Genomic DNA, 27,989 nt, shown 5'->3' with positions numbered 1-27,989 from the left:
GTTTTTATCATAGTTGCCCTTAATCAACTTTGTATTGATAAACTTACAAATTGCATAGGTAAAAAAAGTTCCTTTATTGATTTAGTGTAAAAATATATATCCCCCTTAACCAAGACATAACAAACTTGAAACCAGTCATGACACCTATGATGCATAGACTTCTTATTTTGGAACATATTACAATAAAGAATACTAGTCTGCACTCATTTCTTACCCAAAAAAAATGAAACATTACATCCCTACCCCATCTGGCAGATTTTCACTTTTTTTTCATCTTACCATTTTTACTTAAGGAGTGAACAAAACCCAAATATATGATGTTTCAAATCAACACAGAAGTCAAACATGATGATTCAGGAGGAATTAGTGGATTGCCAACTCTGTTTATGGTTAATCTGACTGAAAGAAACAGTTTTAGCACCAAATCATGAAAACTGGTATTAAAGTCCATTCCACATTTTACAGCATGCCTTATATTACTTCAAACATTTTCAGATTATGAGAATAATACAACAAGAGTCTTTAGATTGCAGTTAACTATTACATGTATTCCAAAATCTGTTTGACAATACATGTACTAGAACACATCTCTAAGTTGACTGTTTGTCTATTTCTCATGTATGCATTAAGTTAAATTATGTCCCCTTACATAATCAATTTGCCTTTATTGTGCTTTTCACTGTCAGAAAATCTTAACAACTAATGGTATTTGCATGGAAAATGAATAAACCATTTAATCTTGCTGATATAACATCATAAATACATTCTTTGTCAAAAATAAGGTATATTCAATGTAAAGAAACCCCTATTTCTATCTCTATTTCAGACCAGTATGAGAGCTTAATGAATAAGTAAGGACCCCTTAACCTCTTACTAGTTCCCCTAAAGCTCCAACTGGTGTCATGTTACATCAGAACTACAAATTAAACCTCAAGAAAACTAGTATAGCTGTACTTGTGTTGAAAAAAATAAGAAATTATGCAATTTGTTTATTTCGGTGAAAATAATAGGATGTACATGCAACCGAAGAATGTCGCGTCTCAAATTCCAGTGATTGCACATGTGTCAGACACTGCGAAAAGTCAAAGCGAGCATTTATAATTAAAAATGTAGTGCAAGTTACATAAAAATAATGAATTTCTACTTTCTAGGTAAATTTTTACATTATTACCTACAGATCAGGCAAAATTTGCTGAATCAGCAATTTTTACTCTCAGGGGTGGAATTTAAGGCTTGTTTTTATCATAGTTGCCCTTAATCAACTTTGTATTGATAAACTTACAAATTGCATAGGTACAAAAAGTTCCTTTATTGATTTAGTGTAAAAATATATATCCCCCTTAACCAAGACATAACAAACTTGAAACCAGTCATGACACCTATGATGCATAGACTTCTTATTTTGGAACATATTACAATAAAGAATACTAGTCTGCACTCATTTCTTACCCAAAAAAAATGAAACATTACATCCCTACCCCATCTGGCAGATTTTCACTTTTTTTTCATCTTACTATTTTTACTTAAGGAGTGAACAAAACCCAAATATATGATGTTTCAAATCAACACAGAAGTCAAACATGATGATTCAGGAGGAATTAGTGGATTGCCAACTCTGTTTATGGTTAATCTGACTGAAAGAAACAGTTTTAGCACCAAATCATGAAAACTGGTAAAAAAGTCCATTCCACATTTTACAGCATGCCTTATATTACTTCAAACATTTTCAGATTATGAGAATAATACAACAAGAGTCTTTAGATTGCAGTTAACTATTACATGTATTCCAAAATCTGTTTGACAATACACACTGGGGTAAATGTGATCTCCGTAACTGCAGTTACGTATATCCAAAGATGGCCGACGATGTTTCTGGTCAATTTTTCTTTTGTCAATTTTGTAATAATAATGTATTATTCTTTAGTACTTCATGTCTTTTTAAACGTATTACTAAATTAATAACTGAAATACTAAGTGTGTTTGTCATCATTCAATCGCTATACAGAGAAAACAGCCATCTTAAATATCGTGATGATATGGGTAACTGAAGAAAATAAATTGTCAATGATATACGTAACTGGAAATATTGATATCCGTAACTGATTTTATTATTAAACAATTCAATCATGTTTGAAATGAAATAAATGTCTACGGTTATTAAAAGTGATTATAAATATGAATCAGAATTGTTTTTTGAAGTCTTAAAATTATTATGTGGAAAGATTGATCAGGCTACCAATTCTGTTTTCTATAAAGTCAGCACTATGCATAGGAAGGTAGAGGACGGCGATTTGGTAATTTATTACAGATGAAATATATAAGTAAAATTGAGAACGAACAGTCCTTTAGCAAATGGAAAAATCTAACTCTCCAAGAAATTGATAACAACTGTCATATTCTTGATTTGATACAAATATTTCCGCATGTAGAAAATGGTAGGTTAAACCTGGTTGTATAGATAGCTAAGCCTCTCACTTGTATGCGAATCACACATAATTCCATTATATCAACAACAATTTTTGAGCAAAGCAAACAGACAAGATAGGTCAAAATATCATAATACAAAAGGTAAAATGTATCACTGTCAACATTATTTTTAAATCTTAATCACTATAAAAAATTAAAACCTATTTCAACAGATAAACAAAATATGTCATATTAATACTTTAAGGATAAAGTTCATAATCCAAATTTGAAGGCATGAGTACAAAATGACCATAGCATCGTAACACAATGGCGATGTGTATGAATACTGAGCCTTAAAAAATATATAATCAACCCGTAAAATAGAGTAGGGGTTTACAATATACAAAGACGAAACACAATAGCACAAATTACGTACATCAGATGATAAATAAAAATAACCGTACCTAAACACTATATTTCAAGACCTTCAAGACTGGCTTGGGATTGGGATTGGTCTACCTCCCATAAAAACATTGACTAAAACTTAAATTGGTAGCAAGGAAGACAAAATCCAAGTTGCTGTGCTGGATACACAAGTACGCATCCACGTCTGGTCATGATGTGGACGTTCAATCAGATGCCTTGTGGAGAGATAATTCCGTGCTCTTTGTACGTTTATAACCCTCATAACAAATCTTTGAGGGGCCATTGATGGCATGTGGCAATGATAAATTTCCGTCTCTGTTCATTCTTTCATTCCGTAGCAGTCGATATTTATTTGACCTTCATCCAGGACGGCCTCTGATGCAAGGATTACCTACTGTATCGATTTTTTTTTAAAAGTTTTTCCCGTCCTGAACATATAAATAATGTGAAGATGTGGTACGAGTGTCATTGAGACAAATCTCCAAAACAGACCAAAAAACAGAAATTAACATTTATGGGTTAACTTACGACCTTTAATAGCTATCTATAGTGAGCAATGGCCATACCACATAGTCTTGCTTTTAAAGTCCCCGAGAGGACAAATGTTACACAATCCAAACAAGTCAACTAATGGCCTTATTTAGGTACACAAAATATAAATAACAAATACAAATATGTAACACAGCAACAAAAAACAACCACCGACGTGTAAGCTCCTCACTTTGGTCAGGCCCAAGCAAATACAGAATGTGGCGATGATAAACATGTTAGCTGGCGTCCAACCCTCCCCTAAATTGGGAAAGTGATGTAACGATCAACATAAGAGCTCACTAAAATATCCGTCGAAATGCTTAAAGTGGGTACAAGTAAAAATAATTTTTTTCACAAACAAATTGCACGTGGGAGGGTACTTGTACATTAAAAAAAAAAACACAAAAAAACTGACACTAAATTTAAGCAGATCTGAGAGTAATCGGAAGTACTGAAAGCTAGATCAGAGCAAAAAAAAAACTAATTAAAAAACTCCTGCATCTAAGACTTGTATTCTCAGTTATTACATATCCAACGTCCGAAGGATATAGTCTAACGGGAAGCCGTCATTAACAGTGGAATTTTTCTAATGTTGTTATAACATTATGGGCATATATTTTCATCCCGATGATTATATATATTTTGACGAATTTATGACAATTTTATTTCCGACAAAAATGATGAACGAACTATTAAATCGAACATAATGAATGAAGCAGTTACGGATATCCTTCTCTAAACGTTTATTACAGTTACGGATATCAGTCTATGCAGTTACCCATATCCTCGCGATTTTTTTAAATGATGATTTCTCCATTTAGCGGTTGAACTATGAAAAGAAGCATTGTATTTCAGTTTCAAACTTGGCAATACTTTAAATAAGATACGAAATACCGAAGAATAAAACAGAACTATTACAGAATTGACAAAAGAAATATTGACCAGAAACATCGTCCGCCATCTTTGGATATACGTAACTGCAGTTACGGAGATCACATTTACCCCAGTGAATACATGTACAAGAACACATCTCTAAGTTGACTGTTTGTCTATTTCTCATGTATGCATTAAGTTAAATTATGTCCCCTTACATAATCAATTTGCCTTTATTGTGCTTTTCACTGTCAGAAAATCTTAACAACTAATGGTATTTGCATGGAAAATGAATAAACCATTTAATCTTGCTGATATAACATCATAAATACATTCTTTGTCAAAAATAAGGTATATTCAATGTAAAGAAACCCCTATTTCTATCTCTATTTCAGACCAGTATGAGAGCTTAATGAATAAGTAAGGACCCCACACAATATCACACACCTATATCCCCCTCCAAAAAAAAAAATTTGACCCCCAAAAAATTACCCTCATTTCAAGTAAAAGAGCCCTAAATTTTCATAAAAAAAAGCAAAAAACACCCAAAAAACACCAAATTTTCTTACTCCCAAAAAAATATTTTTTTTACTTTGGAAAAAAAAAACGTTATTAAAAACACCCAAAAAACAACAAAAAAATTCCAAAAAAAAAAAAAAAATAAAAAAACCGGGATAACTGGCAGAGAAAGAATTCTGTGGGATTTAAGAGAAAAATAATTTCCCCAGTGCGCCCCAACCTTGATTTTTAATTAATTTTATCAATATAGTCTACTAATAAAACGGATCAATACGACTACAACTTAAATTGCTTTTTACATTTGCTATTTAATAGGACATGACTTTTAAATAGACTAAATCGATCATTGGAAATATTTACATGGTTGTCAAGAGTATGTTTACATGTTGCCTAGACAATGTTGTCATCACATGTAAACATATAGAAGACTGGTGCGTTCTTTTCGTTTTAATTATCAGTGATGAGAAAACGTGTGTGCTTTTTAGTGTGTTGTGGTTTTTCATGTCGGTCAGTATTTCTTCCTCTCAAGAAGGTTTTCTACTGTTGGACTACCTTTCATTGAAGTCTATTCCATGAGAAAAGAATTGAAAGCAATGTTTTTATATAGTGAGGAGATTAGGCGGTATTGGCTCACTCAAAATCAACCAATAATACAGGTTGAAACACAATCTTCTCAGAGTGAGTGACCTTTCAACCCCGCGCTCCAGCTAGAGCGCCGTTGCTAAGGATTATGTGTTGACTATTAACTGATAATGGATTTTGTATTTCTACATACCTGAGTGACTGTTATATGTACATGGATGATAACTTGTAATTTCGCAAATACTTTATCTTGTGTTTAAGTTTTTACAAATGAGTGTTATAATAAAGATTTAAAACTTAGTCATTTGTAATTCTTGTTCATAGAAAGCACCTGTTATTTCTTCGCCTTTTAAATCAATTATTTTATAAGTAAAAGGAATTGTATTTAAAACTTTTTCAATTACAAATATTTCTTTAGTCCAACGAGTAGTATAACCCTTTTCAAATTTACCCTTCTTTTTTGTTATTCTTACTCTAGTACCTGCTTTAAATTTAGGTTTTTTAATTTTCTCTTCCTTTTCTGGATATAAATTTTTATACACTGTTAATTCATTTTTTGATTTACTTGCTTCAACAGGTGTCATTTTAATTGAAGAATGTACTGTATTATTATAATTTTTAACTAATTTATCTAATATATCATAATATTTAAAAGTTTCATTAGCAGTAAAGTATTTATACATATGTTGTTTCATTGTTCCTATCCATCGTTCCACTACACTGGATTTTTCTTCATTCTCAGTTGAATATAACTTTATGTTATTATCTTTTAACAATTCTTTTACTTGTCGATTATAAAATTCGGATCCTTTATCTGACCAAATATATATTGGTTTTCTTTCTTTAAATAATGTTTTAAAAGCTTCACTGACTGTTACTCCTGTTTTATTTTTCAAAGGGATTAACCAACCATATTTACTAAAAACATCTATAACTGCTAATAAATATTTATAGTGTTTATTTTGTTTTGAATATGGTTGCATATCTATTAAATCAACTGCCCATGTTTGATCTATTGAATGAACATAAACACGTCTTTTAGGAAAAGATTTTACAACTCTATGATGTAGTTCATCTGCTAATTTATTTGTTAGATTTGTTTTAGACATTTTGAAGTAACTAAAATGTTTTTTTTTTAAATGGAAATGAGAAAACATTGTTCAATTTGTAATGAATACAAGTTATTAAGTAAATATTATAAATCAAAAGACAAACCACTGGGAGTTAAATCTGCATGTAAAGAATGTTTAAAACCTTCAAAACAAAATCATTATCAAAATAACAAAGAAAAATATAAACAAGCTTATGATGAATTTATGTTTAGAAATCCTACTTATTGGAATTTATATCCAAGAAAATAATATAATTAAAATTTAATATTACAAAATGGGATTTAAAAAATCCTTTAAAGAACTTATTACTGAAACTACTATTGATGATATAGAAGAAATCAATGCAACTAAATACATAAACTTATTAAAAGATAAAATAGTTATTAATCAATTTCCTTTGAAAATAAAGATAATAATAACAAGTGAATTTACAACTCCTATGGCATTTGATAGAATAGAAAGTCATTACTCTCATCCTGTTGAAGTTGTCCTAACACAAAACAATTTATCTACATTTTACAATAATTTGTTAGATAAATTTAAAGCTTGGGTAGATAAATTTCAAGAAAGAGGATCTGGTTTTGTTTTCGATGGTATCAAAAGTGTAAAAGTAAAACTATATAAATATGAATATCAAAGAGCTTCGTCTTATATTCCCCTTCAATTTAAATCAAGTAATATTATTATTGTCCAAAATAAAAGGGATAATAAGTGTTTTCTTTGGTCAATATTAGCAAGTTTATTTCCAGCCAATAAAGACAAACAAAGAGTAACAAAATATAAAGAATATGAAAATGAAATTAACATGAAAGGAATTGAATATCCTGTATCAATAAAAGATATCCCAAAAGTAGAGAAACAAAATAATGTAAGTATTTGTATAAATGTATTTGATTTAGAGGATCAAACAAATAAACAATCTTTACATCCAGTTTATATATCAAATGTAGAAAGTAAAAACGTAATTGATCTCTTATACATTGAAAGTAACGAAAATACTCATTATTGTCTAATTAAAGATTTAAATAGTTTTATGTGTGATAAGAATAGAAATAAATCGTTTATATGTAGAAATTGTTTGCAAGGATTTCAAAGAGAAGAAACACTAATAAAACATAAAAAAATATGTTATGATAACGAACATTGTAAAACCATAATGCCAAAACCAGGAAAAAATATTCTTGAATTCAATAATCATCATTTTAAAAATAAATTACCATTTGTTATATATTGTGATTTCGAAGCATATAATATACCCATGCAATCATGTACTCCAGATCCTAATAAATCTTATATAAAACCAATAAGTAAACAAGAAATAAATAGTTATGGTATGTATGTTCATTCTGATTATCCAGAAATATATAAACCACAATACTTTTCTTATGTTGGTGATGATGCAGTAGAAAAATATGTGGAAAAAGTAATGAAGATATACAAAGAAATAACTTATAAGATCTACCTTAACGAAAAGAAAAAAACCAATATTAAATAATCATGAAGAAGATGAATTTCAAGAAGCAACCGGATGTTATATTTGTGGAGAAGAATTTAAAGAAAGCGAAAAAGTAAGAGAACATAATCATCTTTCAGGTAAATATAGAGGAGCAGCGTGTCAATCGTGTAACACAAAAGAAGGTAAAGCAACAAAATTAATACCCGTGTTCTTTCATAATGGATCGAATTATGATTTCCATTTTTTAATCGAAGAATTAATGAAATATGAAGATGAATATAATAAAGTAAAACTTCTTTCTAAAAACTCAGAAAATTATATTTCTATAGATTATGGATCAAATTATAAAAAAATAAGATTCCTAGATTCATATAGATTTATGTTAAAAGGCTTATCAGATATTGCCAAATCAATGGAAGAGTTTCCTATTTTAGAAAAAGAGTTTAAAGGTAATATAGCTCTTTTAAAACAAAAAGGATTCTATCCATATGAATACATAGATTCTATAAAAAAAATTGAAGATAAAAAACTTCCTGAAATAGAAAATTTTTATTCTAAATTAAAAAAAGAAACAATTACAAAAGAAGAGTACAAACATGCACAAAGAGTCTGGGAACATTATAATTGTAAAACTTTATTAGACTATCATAATTTATATCTCAAAACAGATGTTCTTATCTTAGCCGATGCATTCGAAAAATTTAGAAAATTCTTTATAAAATATCATGAAATAGACCCATGTTATTGTTATTCTGCTCCAGGTTTAACATGGCAATGTGGATTAAAATATACAGGAATAAAATTAGAATTGTTGACTGATGTTGATATGTTACAATTGTTTGAGAAAGGAATAAGAGGAGGATTTTCTGGAGTATTAGGTCCTAGACATGTAAAAGCTTACAATAAATATACTTCAAATTATGATAAAGATTATAGAATAATAGACACTACAAAAGTCCAAAAGTCTGAAAAGACCAGTTTTTGTCTCGATTTGCATGAACTTTTACTCGACAATCTCAAAAAGAATGAATTATGTCTTAATTTTTCTTGACAAATTCTGACTTGTATTAAATAAGTATGAAATTTACTCGACATATTCTCGACATTCTGAATAATTTCTAAAAAATTCTTGACAAATTCTCGACATTTGAATACTGTCTTAAAATTTCTCGACAGATTCTCGACATTCTTTTTTTTCCTCATTATGTCTCGACGGATTCTCGATATTCTTTTTTTTTTCTCATTATGTCTCGACGGATTCTCGACATTCTTTTTTTTCCTCATTATGTCTCGACACATTCTTAACATTTTGAATTGTGTCTTAATTTTTCTTGATATATTCTTGACATGCTAAAATCTGTCTTGAATGTACTTAACACTAGGTCAAACTAGTTTTCCAATTGTTAAGTTAGAGTTATTCCCCTTAATGAATTAAAGCAGATTATTTTTTCTTTGGAAGTGTAAGTGTAGATAGTAATATGTAAATCTATATAAACATTTTTTCTGCATTTGTTAATCCTTCGTATAATAAATAAAACAAAACTCTAGGTATAGGTTTAGTTGCTAGCAATAACATTTCTCTTTTCTAGCTAGCAATTTTAATCATGTTAATAACATTATAAATAAACATATATATTATAACAACAATATTCAAACAAAACAAATTACAAAATGTCCAATACATTATTTAAATGGACTGAAGTCATATTTGATATTGTAAATCATACATTCTGTGAAAAAATAATATAACATAACTGAACCCCACCTTTTGAACCGCCAAAGTACGTCTTTGCATATTTTACCTATATATATCTTTTTCCCAAAACAAGAACCTATTATACAACTTCTCTCACTAACCATTTTTGAACTTATAAATACTACTGTGGATTCATTTATTTTCGTGGGCACCAATTTTCGTGGATTACGAAAACTTGCATGTTCGTGGATATTAAATTTCGTGGTTTTGCCGAAGTCTGCATATAAGCCTATAGAAAATTTGTTATTCGTTGAACATTTAATTTCGTGGTTCACCTGTATCCACGAAAGCCACGAAAATTGGTATCCAACGAATAATAATGAATCCACAGTATAACAATAACACAGGGAAAACCCAAAGTCTCGACAAAAAGAAATTTAATTTTTTCCTGCAAGATGACAAACAGTAAAGTGACAATTCAACATTCAAAACATATTTGCCTGTTAACAATAAAAATACAAGACAACTAAGTTCAACAATAAACAAAGTATTTTTTGTGTTTCTTATCTCCTTAATTTAACATGTTAAAGGGTATTTTCTACTCAGTGTAAAAATAACCAGCTTTTTACAATACTATTACAAATTGATTTAATATAAATAAAGGGACTGAAAAAGCAGAAAACAAATAATTGGTCTGTGTGCGTTTTTTCAAGATAAATACATGTATTGAAAATTTGGCAGAAAATAAATATTGTGTTCAACTTTCCTACACTTAACATTGGCACATTTTTTCTTTCAAAACCCATGAAAATATAACAAAAATTTCTATAGTTTTGTAAACATGACATTTTTAACTCTACGTGATACATTTAAGGGAAAAAAGTCGGAGTTAGTGTGCAAAATTTTTAAATGGTAGTTCATGGATAAACTTAAAACAAAGCTATAGGATTCCCAATTACTGGCAAGTTTTTTAAGATAGAAGAGGAGAGAACAGTCTTAAATGAATTAAATATATTTTTATTCAATGAGTATTTTATATTATATATCTTAATTGAAACCTGAAATATTTACATAAATATATACAAAAAAACAATCAGCTAGCTTAACCTATAATCAAAACTGTTAACTTATAGATATAGGAAGATGTGGTGTGAGTGTCAATGAGACAACTCTCCATCCAAATAACAATTTAAAAAAGTAAACAATTATTAGTCAATGAAAAGCCTTCAACACGAAGCCTCGGTTCATAAAGGGCCCTTAAATTACTAGTAAATTTTGATAAAATCTGAAAATAAAATTTCAATGACAATAAGATAACATATTTCAAAAGTCAAACTTTACATGTTTTTACAAAATTGTCTACTAAAAAAGACTATTTAGTTTTTTCTTTATTGTCTGCATTAGCTGACCCTCTACTAGATCTACTTTGCCCAAGCAATGAAAGACACTGTTCTTATGAATACTGTCTTTGTAAAGTTTACCACTACCCAACTTCCATGTTGAAAGCTTAGGCCCAGCTTTTTTTAGGTAGGTAATGTCGACTCTTGAGGTCCATATCTTTTCCACAGTTGCAAAGTCATAAGTCTTGCCGCCACTTGCAATGCAGACATTGTCTCCTACTTTAAAATGAACTCCTAAACTGTTTGTTTGTGGAAGCTGTTCTGGGGTATGAGAAGAGACTGACAAAGCAGGAGAAATCATTGGAGGTTGAGTGGGTGAAGTTTGTGGAGAATTTGATGGAGTAGATACCGGAGACACAGCAGGAGAAGATATGGGTGATGTAGTTGCGGAACTCACAATTGAAATATTCCTTTGTTTGAAGGATGCCCTGGCTTGTTTTGGTGGTATTACTGCCTCTCTGGCTTTCTTCCACTGCAATTTTCTAACACTACCGCCAGTTGCTATGGCTAACTCTCTGAAATAAAAAAATAAATAATTAGTATCTCTGTACTTCTATAAACCTAAGTTTGTAAATATTTATACAGATTTTCTTTTTATAAGTAATTTGTTTTTTATATAGTTAACTCGTCAACTGAAATGTTATTATTTGTTTTAGCTGTTATGACTAATGCATCAATATTTCAGAATATGCTGCATTATAACACACATCTTTCACTAGTATATAATTTAAAATATTGAATTGTTAACAACAACAAAGGTGTTTAAAATAACAATAATAATAACTGTTATCATATTGCATAAAAGATTCAATTATCTCCATTTTTTAGTTGGTGTCCAATGTTAGCCACAATGGGGAAATATTAACATCAGAGGGTGAAAGGGTCTTTTTTAATTTTTCATAATAAAACCATTTAATTTTATAGAAATTTGGGAATAATAAGCAAGTTCACAAGTCTTCCAGACTTCTTCATTCTATTATTAGGATCAGGAACTGACATTTCATAAACAGAATTCTTAATTTGATTAAGTGAAAGATTTTTTTACTTCTATATCTCATATATATTGCGTACACCTTTAATTCACGGTTTGCATGAAAGCCAGTACCGGAAACATGGAATGTAACAACTGAACAAGAAATCTCAGAAGACCTCTAAGAAGTAAAAAGAAACTGGTATCATCATCTCATTCTGTAAGGTAAGTTTATTTGCCAGTATTTGTTTCCTGTTTCTTTAATTGTTTATATAGAACAGAAGTGGCAAAGGTTCACTGAAGATATATCTATCAACAACTGTTAATTTTATTAACATTTTCATATCAACTCCCTGAGTAAACTATGTCACTTATTCACTTGTCTAAAGTAATCGAGAGCATGCAATTCTGTGATTTATATACATGTCATTTGTTTTCAATTTTAAAATTTATTCAGACCATTTATTGGATTGTTAAACAGGTGTTACTCTTGGTCTTCTTATAACTTGCAATGTAGCCTGGCTTATATATAACCTGATTAAGGGGGCTCTTGGGTCTAAAACATTTTTATTTATATGATATAGGATTTCGCTATATTTTTCTATTTATAAATGAACTTTATCTTATTCTTAATAGATAAATAAAAAAATTTGGTCACCATTCATTTCGGCTCACAATCTTCAAAAAAAAGCATACATTTTTGGTAAATGTCCTTTTTTTCTGTCAAACTTATAATAAGAGAAACAGTAATATCAAAATAGAAAAAAAAAATTACAGAAATCAATTAAACTTATACAATTATTTAATTTATGAACAGTCATTCGAAAAAAAAACAATAAAAATATAGTTCACCTATGATTTAAAAAAAATATTTCAATTTTAATGCCAAAAAATGGCATTTTTGCATCAAAGGGAGATAATTTAGAGCTTTTTCAATGATATTTACATTTTAAATGTCACCTGGGGCCAACACAGAAAGATTTTTTGGAATGATTTTTGTACCATATGATAAAGTAACAATTACTAAGGATAATTAATAAAATTTGTAATAAAAAATATATGTTTAATTTTTTTCTGAAAATCTTACACCCTCGAGCCTCCTTAAAGAACATGTATGTGCTTGTCCCAAGTCAGGAGCCTGTAATTCAGTGGTTGTCGTTTGTTTGTGTGTTACATATTTGTTTTTCATTCATTTTTTTACATAACTAAGGCGGTTAGTCTTCTTGTTTGAATTGTTTTACATTGTCTTATCGGGCCTTTTATAGCTGACTATGCGGTATGGGCTTTGCTCATTGTTAAAGCTGTACTATGACCTATAGTTGTTAATGTTTCTGTCATTTTGGTCTTTTGTGGATAGTTGTCTCATTGGCAATCATACCACATCTTCTATTTTATATAACTCAAGAATGTTGTATGCTACGCCCCATTATTTTTTAAACACATTACAGACAAACATGTACTGACATTCTTAAGGACAAAGGTAAACAACACCCTTTTGACCTGGTGGCAGGAGCATGAATTATGCATACACTTCTTAAAACAAAATTATACTCACTTGGTTTTTTCATATCCCTTTTGGTTGTACATTCTTTTTCTGAACCTTGTTCTAACTTTTTCTCTGGTTCTAGGTGTATCTGGTAGATCATTAATGAAGTTGATAACTTCTGAAACACTGTCCTCAAAAGTTTTGTCAGATGTGCTGCTCAGTTTGGTTGTATGGAGGACACTGGTTATCTGGTTCTACAATGATGAATAAATATGATAAAATGAATGATAATATTACAGAAAGAAATTAAGGAATAAGTTCTACAGTACAGTTCTGATGTACTGACATTCACTTAGTGTGACACACTATATTTTCAATGTCCAATAAACCATGAAATTTGGTCAGAACACTAATTTGACTTACAACTAATAAGGATCAGGAGCCTGTAATTCAGTGGTTGTGGTTTGTTAATGTGTTACATATTTATTTTTCGTTCATTTTTTTACATAAATAAGGCCGTTAGTTTTCTTGTTTGAATTGTTTTACATTGTCTCATCCGGGCCTTTTATAGCTGACTAAGCGGTATGGACTTTGCTCATTGCTGAAGGCCATACATTTACCTATATTTGTTAATGTTTGTATCATTTTGGTCTTTTGTGGATAGTTGTCTCATTGGCAATCATACCACATCTTCTTTTTTATATGTCCTAAAAGTTTAAAGTAGCTGTGACTTAAACGTCATTGAAATCTACCTTGACCGGAAACTTTAACAAGAAAAGATGCAACAATCTTTACTGACAGAAAGATCTAGGAACATGGAAAATAGAGAACATAGAAATAGCAGATCATGGACATTAAAATTGACATTTATTTTAAAACAACAAGAATTATCCATTTTGCCCTTAAAGGTCCATTTAAGGCCATAATTACATGCCCAGGTTCATCTTGCAATTTTCAGTGTTTGTATCCAATTTTTTTTTTTTTTTTTTTAGATGTGACCATAAGTGATAAATTGTCAGAAGTGATGTTGGAATATTAAAAATATGCGACAATCTTATCATTTTCTTGCAATAAATTCAAAAAACTTCATGAGACTTTCTATGAATTATTACTTCAACTCTTATATCAGTTTTAAAATTGAGAAAGAAAATGGGGAATGTGTCGAAGCGACAACAACCTAACCATAGAGCAGACAACAGTTTTGTATAATATGAGATTTAAATCTAATGAGTAATTATGACGTATGAAAGTTTTTACTCCAATTTTATGGTTCACTGACCTGACCCCTATTTCTGTTTACAGTTATATATATAGTCATTGTGCTGTCAGTTTATTTTTGATATATGAGTTTGGATATCCCTTTGGTACCTTTCCCCTCTCTATTCAGGTGCAGATCCAGCTATTTTTTTGCTCCCAGGGGGGTCGAAAACCAAGAAATATGTCTGGGCCTTTTATAGCGGACTATGTGTGTGGGCTTTGCCCATTGTTGAAGGCCATACAGTGAACTGTAGATGTTAATTTCTGTGTCATTTGGTCTTTTTGAGAGTTGTCTCATTGGCAATCATACCACACCTTCTTTTTTTCTATTAAGGGGGCTTGCAAGTCTAAATAATTATTTTTTTTCAAACAAAGGATTTCACTATTTTTCTATAAATAAATTATCCTGTTCTTAATGGAAATAAATAAATAAAAATATGGGGTCACTGTTTATTTCAGCTCACAATCTACCTTTGAAAGCAGCATGCATTTTTTTAGGTACTTTAAATTCAGAAATTATTGTGAGGTTTTTATTATTGCGATTAATGCGACAGAGTTGTAAACGCAATAATTAAAACTCACTTTTTGTAATATTTTAACTGAATAAAGCATGACTTTTCTCAAAATCGTAAAAATCAAAATCACATTTAAGTTTAAAATGACAAAATCGCAATCATACACATGCAATAATTTCTGAATTTACAGTACTTTTCTGTTGAACTAATAGGAGAAAAAAAGGGTAAAATTGAAACAAAAAAAGAATCAAACTACAGAAATGGTTTAAATCTTACAATATTAAGTTTAAGATCAGTTCATTTGAAAAAAATATAGGTCACTAATGAGGTAAAAAAGTTATTTTAATTTCTATGCAAAATAATGGCATTTTTTACCAACGAGGGAGCTTTTTTTAATTATCTAAAAATTTTAAAAGTCATCTTGGGCCAAAACAACTGTTTTAAAGTAACAATAAATTTTAGATGTAATAAATGAAATGTTTAATGAAAAAAACAAATGTTTCAATTTTTGCAGATTTTTTTGTACCGTTGCATGAGCCTCCTTAAGAACAAATTCCTAAACTGAATAATGAATATGTCATAAAAAGACAATATTTAAAGATCTTGCTTTTATATATTTAAATTATACAATCTTGTATCATTTTTGTCATAAGCATTTTGAAATAAATATGTTCACTGCAATTATTTTCATTTTTTTCTGTGACTTTAAGTCCTTAGACTTCTTCCTGCTTACCTAAAAGTCACATAGTAACATTTGAGTTTCCTTGATAAATTTTGAATCTTATTTTGAATCTTTTTAATTTTATTTCAAATTAACTATTAGGAGATGCTCATACAATTTTACCAAAAAACCTGTTGAAAAATATTAATCATTAATATAAGAAGATTAAATAGGTATCTGGAACTTACTCAGTATATTACACCTATTTATTCATAAACATAATGAAATGTATTCCTATTCTTCATTATTAACAAAAGCTAGGAGTAAATTTTTATCAACGAGTTCAATACTTTACAAATAGCGTACAAGGTTAAGCTGAAAAAAAGTTGGTTTTTTTTGTATGTGGAAAGAAAATTTCAGGTGTATTAATTTTCTCTGACCCAATACATTTGTAGTTTCATATCTTCATGCCGTAGGCAAACATTATCCATTTGAACCATAATCTTTATAAAAAAACTTAGTATTGTTTAAAGTTTTCAAGAAATAAAATTAATTCATGGGCCAAACAATTTTATTTCAAATATCATTCATTAAGTTATAATTCAAAATTAAGTGAAACCTTAATGGCATGTAAAGAATAAACAGATTTATTTAAAACTAAGAAAAATTTCTCCTTAAATACAAAATATCAAAGTACCCTATCATTAAGTGTTTTAAGCATTTAAAATAGTGATCCTCAGTATAATAATAATGATAGTCCCAGAAGTGTAATATGCATTAAAAGAAAGGCTTTATTATTTTTTCATAATTTCATCATAATTTTTCCAATTCATTTTATTTTACTTTAATTGCATTTTAATTCACTCGTTTGTAATTTTCACACCTTTAAATGATCAGTGTACAATTGATGAAGGTAAGAGTTTAATCTTATCATTTTGATCTTAATTTACATCCACAACCTTGACATCTTTATTGCACAATATATTAGATCTTTAAATTTTTTCACACCTTTCGTGTATTACCTATAGTTAAAACTTTTTGCAAAATAAATTTTATTACTTCATCAACCTGATCAAAGGTAAATATTTTTTTAATCCTTTGATTGATGTTTTTTATCAAATCATGAAACAGCATCATTTTACTTTTACCTATGTTTAAAAACTCATTGGCCAATCAGAAAGTCTTAAACACAAACATAAGCAATGCCATATAAATATAAGTTCAATTATTTAATTGAAATCCATATCTCATAATCCTGTCAGTGCATAAATGTTGATAATCTTGTTTCTTGTATTAAACTATGGGTGTTGCAGTTCCTTTCAAATATGGTGAGTAGACTTAATTTTTTTAACTCATACTTGAATATAATTATACTGATTATTATATACACTGCAGAGACAAAACTAAATAGATTTTGATGTTAATTTATGGTTAAAAAATTAAACAATTAGTGAGATACCTTTGAAAAGGCTTTTAAAATATCTAAAGAATAAATAGGGTCACAGTTAAGGCTATTATACAAACAGCAAGATACACAAGTAGATTCCTTCAGAAAATGCACTCTTTCAGAGTCGCTTCCCCTCAAAATGCATTTTCAAACAAAAAACATTGTGCTATATATATTATAATAATCCTTAAAAACTTGTAAAAATATGAATATACGAGTTAAAACTTTGGCAATTTTTCTTCTAAATGAAAATTCACATTTAATTATCTTGAATTATTGACGTACAATGTATCAGTGTATGAAACAAACAGAAATACAATTTATTTCATCTTGATCATAATATAAGTTTTTTCATATTTAAATTGCAGTCACCCCCACAAGTGTCAAATATCAGGAAAATGAGTTCCATATATCCTATCAATATTTTTCGTCTTTTTTTTCTGCAATAATGTTTCCAAATTTATAGTATAAATTTTCTATTTAAGATTTTTCAAATTTCACTTTTGTACATATTTGTAAAGAATCAAAATTAAGTCCTTTCATATTTAAAAGCAGATGTGGTATGATTCATTATTGCCAATGTGACAATTCTCCACAAGAGACCAAATGACACTTAACTAAATAATCACTGTACAGTCTACTACAATGAGCAAAGCCCATATTGCATAGACGGCTATAAAAGGCCCAGAATTGACAAACTTGTGTATTAGTTACAGCATGTACAATTCAGTTTTATTTCATGGATTTAAAATATTTAAAGATTCAAAGTTTTAAGTGCATGGTATCAGAACTGAAAATATATATATATTTGAAGGTCATAATACTGCCTGTTTTACCTAAATAGCTTATAATTTCTTCAATTACAATTCAAAAAGTATTTAAAATTAGCAGGTCATTTAAATAAATATCGACACATAAACAAATAAAACATTTTTAGATATTAATTTGTATAAATGGGGCTTAATGCTAAATTGAAGTATTTGATTATTGTTGAAGGCTAGGCAATGTCAGTCACAGTCACCTTCCCTATAAGAACAATTCTAATTGATAAATTTCTCATTATCATGGCTTGTCCTGAATATGTATATGAACTACCACTGATTGTTTAAAGCTAATCCATAATTTGACCCCTATTGGATAACTTTAAAACTTAATTTATACTTTTTTAAATGCTAGAAAATGGGGGAAAAACAATAATAAATTTATATATTTATGATTGCTGAATGTTAAGATTTTCTGATTATGGTTTATTCAGGCTGATCATCATCTTTTCAACTTTAAATGTGTTCTTTCTGTTGATATACAATGTACAAATTGTAGTATGCTTCTGAATGGTAGTTTTGATCATGTTAAATTAGTACCAGACTAATACAGTATAATAGTATGTTACTTTCTTTCATTGAACACTCTCTATAACGAATGCATAGACCATTATCAATCATACTGATAACTTATTAGTTTGAAAATATCACTTCTAAATGTATGAGAGGATATTTCTGATATGATAAGACTTGTTTTACTTTCTAATAGAAATAAATAATATTAAGATCACATCTGACAATATCTAATCCAACATTCTTTTGATTATAAATGTCTTTAATACAAATTTCCTTTTTTAAAATATTGGTTAGAATTTAGTTTAGAAAATAAAAGTACTTTTTTTTTAGAACAGACCCTTAATTTTTTATATTTTTTCAAAGTATGATAGTATTACTACATCTATCATGTCTATACTAGAATGCAATATTACTTTTATTATGTTCAACTGATACTCTTAATTAAAGGTCTAGTAAAATATAAAATACATAATTGTCTTACCTGTAATAGCTTAAAGGCAGTTGTCTTTGGTTTGAAGTAGTCTTCAGTAGTCATGTTGAGAACTAAAATATCAGTCTGTGTACCAACACTTTCTTTGGTCAGATTACAGGCACACACTAGTCCAAAAGCCATTTGTACAGCACAGCACTTGCATCTTAGATCACATTTTGGTGGCTGATCTCCTCTGTCAGATTGTGTATTAAAGTTCTGTAGTGTGGCCATAGTTATGTCTTGAGAGGAAGGATTCAGCATCTGAAAATTAAATAAGAAATTTGCAATGTAAATTAAATCACTTTTGTATGCATAATAAAATATTGAAACATGATAATAATTTCAGTGAACTCTTAAAAGATTCAGTAAATTAAGACTTGAGCATAGACATCCTTTTTGATAGACTATTTTATTATCTCAGTCATAGCAATTATTTGAGTATTTTGCCTTTGTAATAGAACAATAATAATTAACTAGGAAATTGTTATTTGCCAAAGATGCGGAAATGTACAGAAATATCACAGTCAAGAGTACTACATACATGTACAAGTTACTTTTATTTTATTTATTTAAAGAATTTATTAGTAAGATACATGTACTTTTAAAAATATACATACAACTTTGATACAAGTGTATTTTATTTAATTTTTCTAATATATTATTTTATTGGCTAATTTAGTTACATGTATGTACCATAGACATTAAATTTTTTAACTTATACAAGTAAAAAAAGTCAAACTATCTAAATTTCTTTGAGATTTTTTTATCAAACATGAGTGTCTGTCCTTTACCATATGTTTACAGATGTCATTATTCAACATGTATGTTTAATTTTATCGACAATGAAATTTGAATCTAACAAAATTTACTTATAAGTAGACACAAATAACTTGTACTAGAAGTAACCATGACTGGTTTCTTGAAAACAAATGGTTGTTTTTATAATGACATATTATTGCAAAATGACTTATTAATTTTAGATATAAATGGTTAATATCAATGCTAGACCCTCACTTCTCACCATTTACACAGACACCAGTCTTTAGTGTAACCATCTTAACTGTTTTACCCTGGACAAAATAGTTTTAAGTTTATTTATCATGTTTATTTAGCTAATTAACTATATATATATAAATATACTCTTTAAACAAAAAGTTCATATTTCCCCATCTCAGAGTTTTAATTTCATTCTTGTTAGTTGTTTGTATTAAGTAATTATCAACACAAATTATCATAATACATTGTTTGAAAATTTAAAAAAATCAGATTTATATAAAGAAATAGGATGAGGTTAATAACAATAAAATTACAGATGGAAACAAGGAATGTCACAGAAAAACAACCCGACCAAAGAGTAAAAATTTATTTGTGAAAGAAAAAAGTAGCACAACATGTTTACCGGTACATGTATGCATTGGTAAAAGAGAAAGCTAATAAATAATTATGACTTTTGAGAAAGATCTTTGGAAAAAGGGAGATGGTACAAATGGGATAATCTCTGTTAAAAAGCTATAAAAAGTACTAGATTTGGCAACAAACACTATATTTGTCTACTATAATGCCACTTCTGAATTTCATGTTTAATTGTCGACTTAATTCCACAATATGATAATACAATGTAGATACTACTTTTTGAAACACAAGTGTGATTTTGCTGGGAGCAAATAAAAAGAAAATTATGCCTGTCAATATTTATTATTAAAAAAAGTTCTCGCTTGGCTTTAATTAATGGGAAAAAAGTCCTTGCCCTGCTTAAAAAAACTTAAGTACACATATGATATTTTTTTACGAAATCAATAATACATGTACATATCAGAGTTGATATTTCAACTAAAATGCATATATATTTCAATATTATAAAGACTTAATTTTTGTGAAGGAAGTCAACTTAGGAGCACTGTGATTGGATCCAAGGGTACAATATTTTTTTTATCTATCTATGAGTCATCTGTAGTTTGTATATTTCCAAATTCAATTTTGAAACCTTTTGAAATATTATATAAATCTTCATTAATTTGGTGTTAAATGACCGTGGGCATCAGACTTCAGTTATGTTTTTACTTTTTTGAAGCTTAGTACATTTGATTTTTATCACAAAGTATAGAAATGTTTCACTGAGAACATTAATACTGTTTCGAGAAAAAAGTCCAAAGTCATCATAATACGTCAAATTGATGGGTAAATAATTAAACTGTATATTCGGATTTCAATATAAGCTATATTGTATAAACTGCACAAAACTATTGTTCTTTTGTATTTGTTTTTACCTTTCACAATGATTAATTTAATTGGAAACTCAAGAATTCAAGTAGAAACAAATATTTTAACTGGGTTATTTGCCTTATATTTGCTTTGTAATTCCCTAAATGTATCACTTGGATATTTCTCTATAGCCATAATCTATTAAAATAAGAAATGTTAAATTGTCCATCTAAGAAAAAAAGAGACCAACCTGAGTTGAGGCTTAATTTGGATAGAATTTATATTCTCCTGTGTAAAGAATTGTTCACATTCTTGGCAATTCATTCAGCAAATATTTCAATATCGCTTCATTTAGTAGTTTCTATCTTTTTTTTATATCAGGCATATATACATTTTTTTCATTTCAACTGTTTGCAAGGACTTTTGTTGGAGATTAATACTCCCAAGGGACATAATTCAGCTGTATCATAGATTACGTTGACATTCTTTTAATGCTCAAAAATTTAATTTTACACAGGTAACTTTTATCTAAAATAGGTGAATCTTCTGGAGTAAACAACAACTTTAAATGATAAATACTACTTCATAACGTTTGACCTCACGGGTGTAGTAAAATTTGTTGATTGATGCATGTGGCTATTCTAGTAAATGAATTAATCTACTAAGCGAGAGCACTTAGCCCTTTTTGAAAGGCTAATGCTTGTTTATAATACAATTGAAATTATTTTCTGTTTACTTTAAGCATTTGTTTACCATACGTTATGCTATGTTTAATTCACATCATTTTTAGTTTTCAGATATTTTATTTATTACAGACAATGCTTAATAATAATGTACTATAAGCAATTTAATATTATTTATGCCCCACCTACAATAAAAGAGGGGCATTTTGTTTTCTGGTCTGTGCCTCCGTTCCTTTGTCCGTCAGTTAGTATGTCTGTGAGTTTGCTCGCACCACTTCAGGTTAAAGTTTTTGATCAAGGTAGTTTTTTAAGGAAGCTGAACTTGATACTAAGTACACTTGTTGTTTATGATATGATCTTTCCAATTTTAAAGCCAAATTAAACTTTTGATCACAATTTCATGGTCAACTTTTCAGAGAAAATGAAAGTGGGAGTTTAAGGTTTAAGTTTTTGGTCAAGGTAGTTTTTGATGAAGTTGAAGACACAAAAACACACAAAAATGTATTGAAGCTCTGTATTAGGTTTTATTGGTTTACATTCAATTGTGCTTTTTTTTCTTTCATTTTTTTCACAGAAATAATAAATATGTGTATAATAAATAAGAACATTTAGACCTATAAACATAATGCATTCAGATAATGTATAAGTATATGAACTAACAATCATCCTCAAGTCATTGATTTGTTAAAGTGCTGTTATTCAATTTGATTTTAAAAAATATAGTTTTAATCTTTTACACTCTTGATTTATGTGATATTGTGTTATAGAAATGTATTTGTATTTATTGCTCTGATAAGCATAATGTGCTTAAAGTTATAAAGAATTGAATAGAATTGAATTGATTTAATCAGTGGCGGATCCAGGGGGGGGGGGGGGGGTCCGGGGGTGTGACCCCCCCTTTATTTTTGCCGATCAATACATTTGTATCGGGACATGTTTTGCACCCCCCCCTGCACCCCCCCCCCCTTTGCCCTGGGTTAGCACCCCCCCCCCTTTTCGAAAATTCCTGCATCATTTTGTGCATCCGCCCCTGATTTACTTGTTTTAAAATGCACACATGAAAGGGTTATTAGAAAAGAGTGCACCCCCCATATGTTAGTTAATCAACTTTTCACCCCACTCATTATTCGCCTAAAAAAATTATGTGCCCCGTCCATGTTTGCACTAGCCCAACCCTCATATAAATATTGCACAGTCCCTTATAGGCGCTTTATTCAAATAAATTTTCTATATTCAACACTAACATTGTATATTAACGGCATGGGACAAACTGGCTTAAGAATATATTTTTTTGTCATCTGCTTGACCATGATAATTTTTTTAAGAAAAATCATCCCCCTCCCCCATCCTAGTGGATAGTCCCTCACATAATTATCAGTGACTTAATAACAAATGAATATTGTCTACCTTTTTTGAAATAACTGAGTCCCATCTTATTATGCAAAAAGGTTAATAAACAGGAAATTTTGTCTGACATCTTAGCTGCATGTCGTTCAGACGACAGAGCTAGAAGCTGATTCAAGGTGAAGGTTGAAACGTTGTATCATGTGACATTTTTTCTGTGTTTGCCAATCTCGTGAACATTGACAAACAGACAGATTGATTAGACAGATGGATAAATGTAGGATTTTTAGAGATTTTCTTCATTTGTTTTTCAAACAAAGCCTTTTCTAACTTTACCTCCTTATCCAGGTGAAAATAGAAATGGTAATGTTGCACTTAGGCCAACCATTTGATCAGGAGGGGGTGGTGGTTATAAGTTTGTTTACAGGTTTTGGAGAGAAAAAAATATTTGTTTTTGACCAGTAAATAGGATATGTATGTATGTTGCATCCTCATGCAGCTGCCACTATGACTATGTGTAATATGATGCTAAAATTGAAAGAAAACAAATGGATTTTGGACTAGTCCCCAAAAATATAGATTGTTTTTGCCAAAGAAAAAAGATGTTTGTCTTGAATTGAAATCCCCCCTCCCGATAATCAAAAGGTTGCAGCCTCACAAAACACAGCATAGTTATTTATTTAGTCAATATTTATAGTGAAAAGAAAAGTGTCCATTTCAGTAGCAGATCTAGAAATGTTCACAAGAGGGGGTCCACTGACTAACTAAGAGGGTCCCTGCATCAGTCATGCTTCAGTGATTTATATAAGCAATCAATTTTTCCCACAAAAAGGGGGGGGTTCCCTATGTAAAACCCGCTTAATCCACCCCTGATTTTCAATGATTTTTTTTATTAATACTTGTAGTGCATTTCTTATCAGGGTTCTCTCTAAGGCAAGTCAATGAGTCCCAGACTCATCAAAATCAGTTAAGACTCATCATGTTCAAACTTGCAATTCCAAAGATGCATTAAAATTGTAAAATTTATTGTATATACTGCAGGATTGATCACAAATTTATCTCTAAAGTTTAAATTAATCTAAATTATGTGAATTTTCCTTGCTCTAGTATTATCAAGGGGACTGCAATTATGTATAATAAAAGTACAAGAAATTATATCACTGTGAAACTGGCTAGAGAAAGTTAAATGTGAAAAGAAGTATCTGTGACTATAAGTTTGTTTACAGAATATACAAAATAATAAGAGGCATTATTGAATGGTTTGATTAAATGACATTCAAGTGAAAGTAACTTTCTACTAGTCTTGTTATATAAGTGATCTGAAAAGTATTGTTAGTTAACTTAGTTCTCATTTTATGCTATTTCTTCAGTTTTTCACTGTTAGGCTATAAGGAGGCCCTAAAAATGTTCATTTGTATAACATAGCAGGGAGATAACTCTTTAAATTCATTTGAATATTTAAATCACATTCAACACTTGTTTTAAACACAGAATACATATGTAATGTTAACTGGAAGAAAAACTAAGTCCATTCGAATGTAAAATATGGACATAATGGATTTATTTTTTACAAAATTTACTTCTGGATATTATCTTATGATCATAAATAAGCTTCTGTCCAATTCCTGTACAAACCAAGGATAGTTTAAGAAAGTTATTAAAATTTTAAAAACTTTAACCACAGAGTGAATGTAATGTTTCCCCGCAGAAAAACTGAGTCCATTTACATGTAAAATATTGAAAAAATGGAATTTTATTTTTACAAAATTTTCTTCAGGATACTATCTTATGATCATAAGGTCCAAGGACACAGTTATCTTCCTTTGGTTTTCGTTGTCTACGAATATAGTCCCTAGTGTAAACAGTGTATAACTAACATGTTTTATTTAATACACTTTCCCAATTTATTTCTTTATATTAAATGCATGAAATATTAAGTAGGGGGATGTAATTCATGTCAAACAAATTTTGGTGCTGAAACTTTTTGTTAAGTAGTGAATTGCAGGGATGATTCCAGGTTTTTACAAATGGGTCCCTTAAATATCAAATTGGGAATTTTTATCCCAATTGGGAATTTTTTTATGCATACAATATAAGACGAAATAATATATCATTTTCCTGTAAAAACGGAAAATGAATATTAAGTTAATTTCTTCTGTACACTGATTGAAGAAATTATTGGATTCAGACCAGGGAAGTTGTAATACATGAATATCATTGCATATGATGCACTATCATCTTAACTTTGGTAAACGAGGCCTATTACAAAAAAACATATATACCACAAGTACCAGCTAACATAAACCTATGGCAAGCCCTTTAGCTATTTATTTGAATTTCAAATTATCTCATAATATATATGATATCTCATATAATATATAAGATTTATTTTAGATATCTTAAAGTATATGAAATATCTTGTAAATATGTTTTGTATAAGATATCTTATTTAGTTCATTCAATATCATATTGAGAAAATTATATGAGATATCTTATAAACTACATGTATAAGACATGTCATAAATTATTTCAGATATCTCGTGAACTATATAAGATATCTTATAAACTTTATAAGATATCTTTCAAACTATATCAAATATCTAATGAACTATTATATAAGATATCTTATAAAGTTTATGAGATATCTTGAAGTTAGATTAAATAGCAAAACGGCTTGCCATATTAACCAGTGAAAAAAATTTAAATATATTTCAAATAGAACTGGCCAATTGTTGAATTAAGAAAAGCAATTACAAAAGTATATATATATATATATATATGCTTAATTGATAAGTTATTTAAAGCAATTGAACCAGTGAACTTTAAAATTATTTGGATCATTTTCATATCTTTTGAAACAGTTCCATAATTCACGTTTGCGTTGTCGTCTGTGCCGTCCGAATAATTTTAGTTTACGCATTCTAACTTTAGTAAAGGTGAATAGAAATCTATGAAATTTTAACACAAGGTTTATGACCAAAAAATGAAGGTTGGGATTGGTTTTGGGAGTTTTGATTCCAACATTTTAGGAATAAGGGGCCAAAAAGGGCCCTAATAAGCAATTTCTTGTTTTTCGTTCTATAACTTCAGTTTAAGTAAATAGAAATATATGAAATTTTGACATAAGGTTTGTGACCACAAAAAAAAGGTTGGGATTGTTTTTGGAAGTTTTGTTTCCAACAGTTAAGGTATTGGGGACCAAAAAGGGGCCCAAATAAGCTTTTTTCTTGATTTTAGCACCATAACTTTAGTATAAGTTTATAGAAATCTATGAAATTTAAACACAATTAAGGTTTATGACCGTTAAAGGAAGGTTGTGATTGATTTAGGGAGTTTTGGTCCAAACAGTTTAGGAAAAAGGGACCAAAAGGGTCCAAAGTTAAACCATTAGAAGATCAGATCATAATTTTTTGCACAGATGTTTCCAAAAGAAGCAGATGTGATATGATTGCCAATGAGACAACTCTCCAAAAGCTACCAAAATGACCAACTATAGGTCACTGTATGGCCTTCAACAATGAGCAACACCTATACTGAGATGAAATTGTTTTAATAAACATCAAAAAGGATATTTTATAATTTACAACCTATATTCATGGAAAGAAAGAAACATGTTGAAAAATTAATTATAATTACACAGAGAGTGTTCATTTAATAAATATCTGTTGGTCTATCAGCATGATATAAGTATCAAAAACATTTTGATATGAACTACCATCAGAATATCATCAGTTAAGGATGTTTGCTGCTCAGATTCAAAATAAATAACTTTCCAAAAACTAGTATGTATTGATAGGGGTTAAGTTGAGGATTAAAAAAATCAAAAAGAATATAGGGGTCAATGTGATTGTTTTTGAGATATTAGCCATTGGAATTTTGGCCAGAAATGTTCTCTCTTGACTTTTCTAGCTTTACCATTGACCAGTTAAAAGTTCTCAAAAACTATTTAATATAATTAAGATTTATAAGACTGTCACAAATGGCTTATAATTATACATGTATAAGATTTATACAAAGAAAAAATGGGGGTTCATGGTCAAATTTTTTTAAGGCATTCAAATGGATAAAACCAGAGGATTTCAAAAGCTGACAAAATTTCCAAAACATGACAAGCAAACATCCTTAAATATAATTGAAGACAATTTTGGTAAAAAAAATTTGTATCTCAAATTTGATACTAATGTTTAGGTTAATCATGGATCATAGTTAGACTATACAAATCATTGTTTAAATCAAATATTATACAATTATGTTAAATATCAAGATTTTTTATACTTAACAACATCAAATTGCAAACTAGGGCCTTGCTTATGCTCAGAAAAATAAAATATGATATATAAAGCAAAGCAACATTATCTGATTATTAGAAAATATGATAAAAAAAAATAACTTTACTTTTAAAAATGCAATATTCATGCTCATATTCATAAAGAATGTAGGACAGAAAGTCACAGGACAAAAAGTCACAGACAAAAAATCACAGACAAAAAGTCACGGACAAAAAGTCACAGGACAAAAAGTCACAATTCATTTTTTCTGATTATTTTCTTTGAATAAAAAACGCTTATTTCTACAAAAATATTTTTGTATTTTTCTTAAACTATTGTATATAAA

At 29.1% G+C, this 27,989-nt stretch overlaps 2 protein-coding genes across 4 annotated transcripts in view; one reads left to right on the top strand and one right to left on the bottom strand.

The window, feature by feature from the left end:
• Positions 1–9,456: 9,456 nt before the first annotated feature.
• LOC139489328 (uncharacterized) overlaps positions 9,457–27,989 on the bottom strand; it is a 19,362-nt gene continuing 829 nt past the window's right edge. The window contains exons 1-4 of one of the 2 annotated variants that reach the window (XM_071275639.1): positions 23,439–23,551; positions 19,156–19,407; positions 13,527–13,711; positions 9,457–11,516 (exon numbers count right to left, since the gene is read on the bottom strand). In XM_071275639.1, the coding sequence (XP_071131740.1) occupies positions 10,964–11,516; positions 13,527–13,711; positions 19,156–19,407 (990 nt within the window). In that variant the 5' untranslated portion in view covers positions 23,439–23,551 and the 3' untranslated portion in view covers positions 9,457–10,963. Of the gene's footprint in view, positions 11,517–13,526; positions 13,712–19,155; positions 19,408–23,438; positions 23,552–27,989 lie in introns of those variants that run through there. The other variant, XM_071275638.1, reaches the window with a different exon arrangement.
• Positions 12,075–27,989, top strand: part of LOC139489327 (uncharacterized) — a 27,986-nt gene continuing 12,071 nt past the window's right edge. Inside the window, exon 1 of one of the 2 annotated variants that reach the window (XM_071275637.1) lies at positions 12,075–12,196. Coding sequence is in view for 1 of the 2 variants with exons in the window: in XM_071275635.1 (XP_071131736.1) it covers positions 23,651–23,652 (2 nt within the window). In the remaining variant the exon portion in view is untranslated. Of the gene's footprint in view, positions 12,197–23,561; positions 23,653–27,989 lie in introns of those variants that run through there. The other variant, XM_071275635.1, reaches the window with a different exon arrangement.

The sequence above is a fragment of the Mytilus edulis genome, chromosome 9, assembly GCF_963676685.1.
Source record: "Mytilus edulis chromosome 9, xbMytEdul2.2, whole genome shotgun sequence".
Lineage (NCBI taxonomy): Eukaryota > Metazoa > Mollusca > Bivalvia > Mytilida > Mytilidae > Mytilus > Mytilus edulis.
The sequence above is the reverse complement of the archived record's forward strand: the minus strand, read 5'-3'. Positions and strand labels throughout refer to the sequence as shown.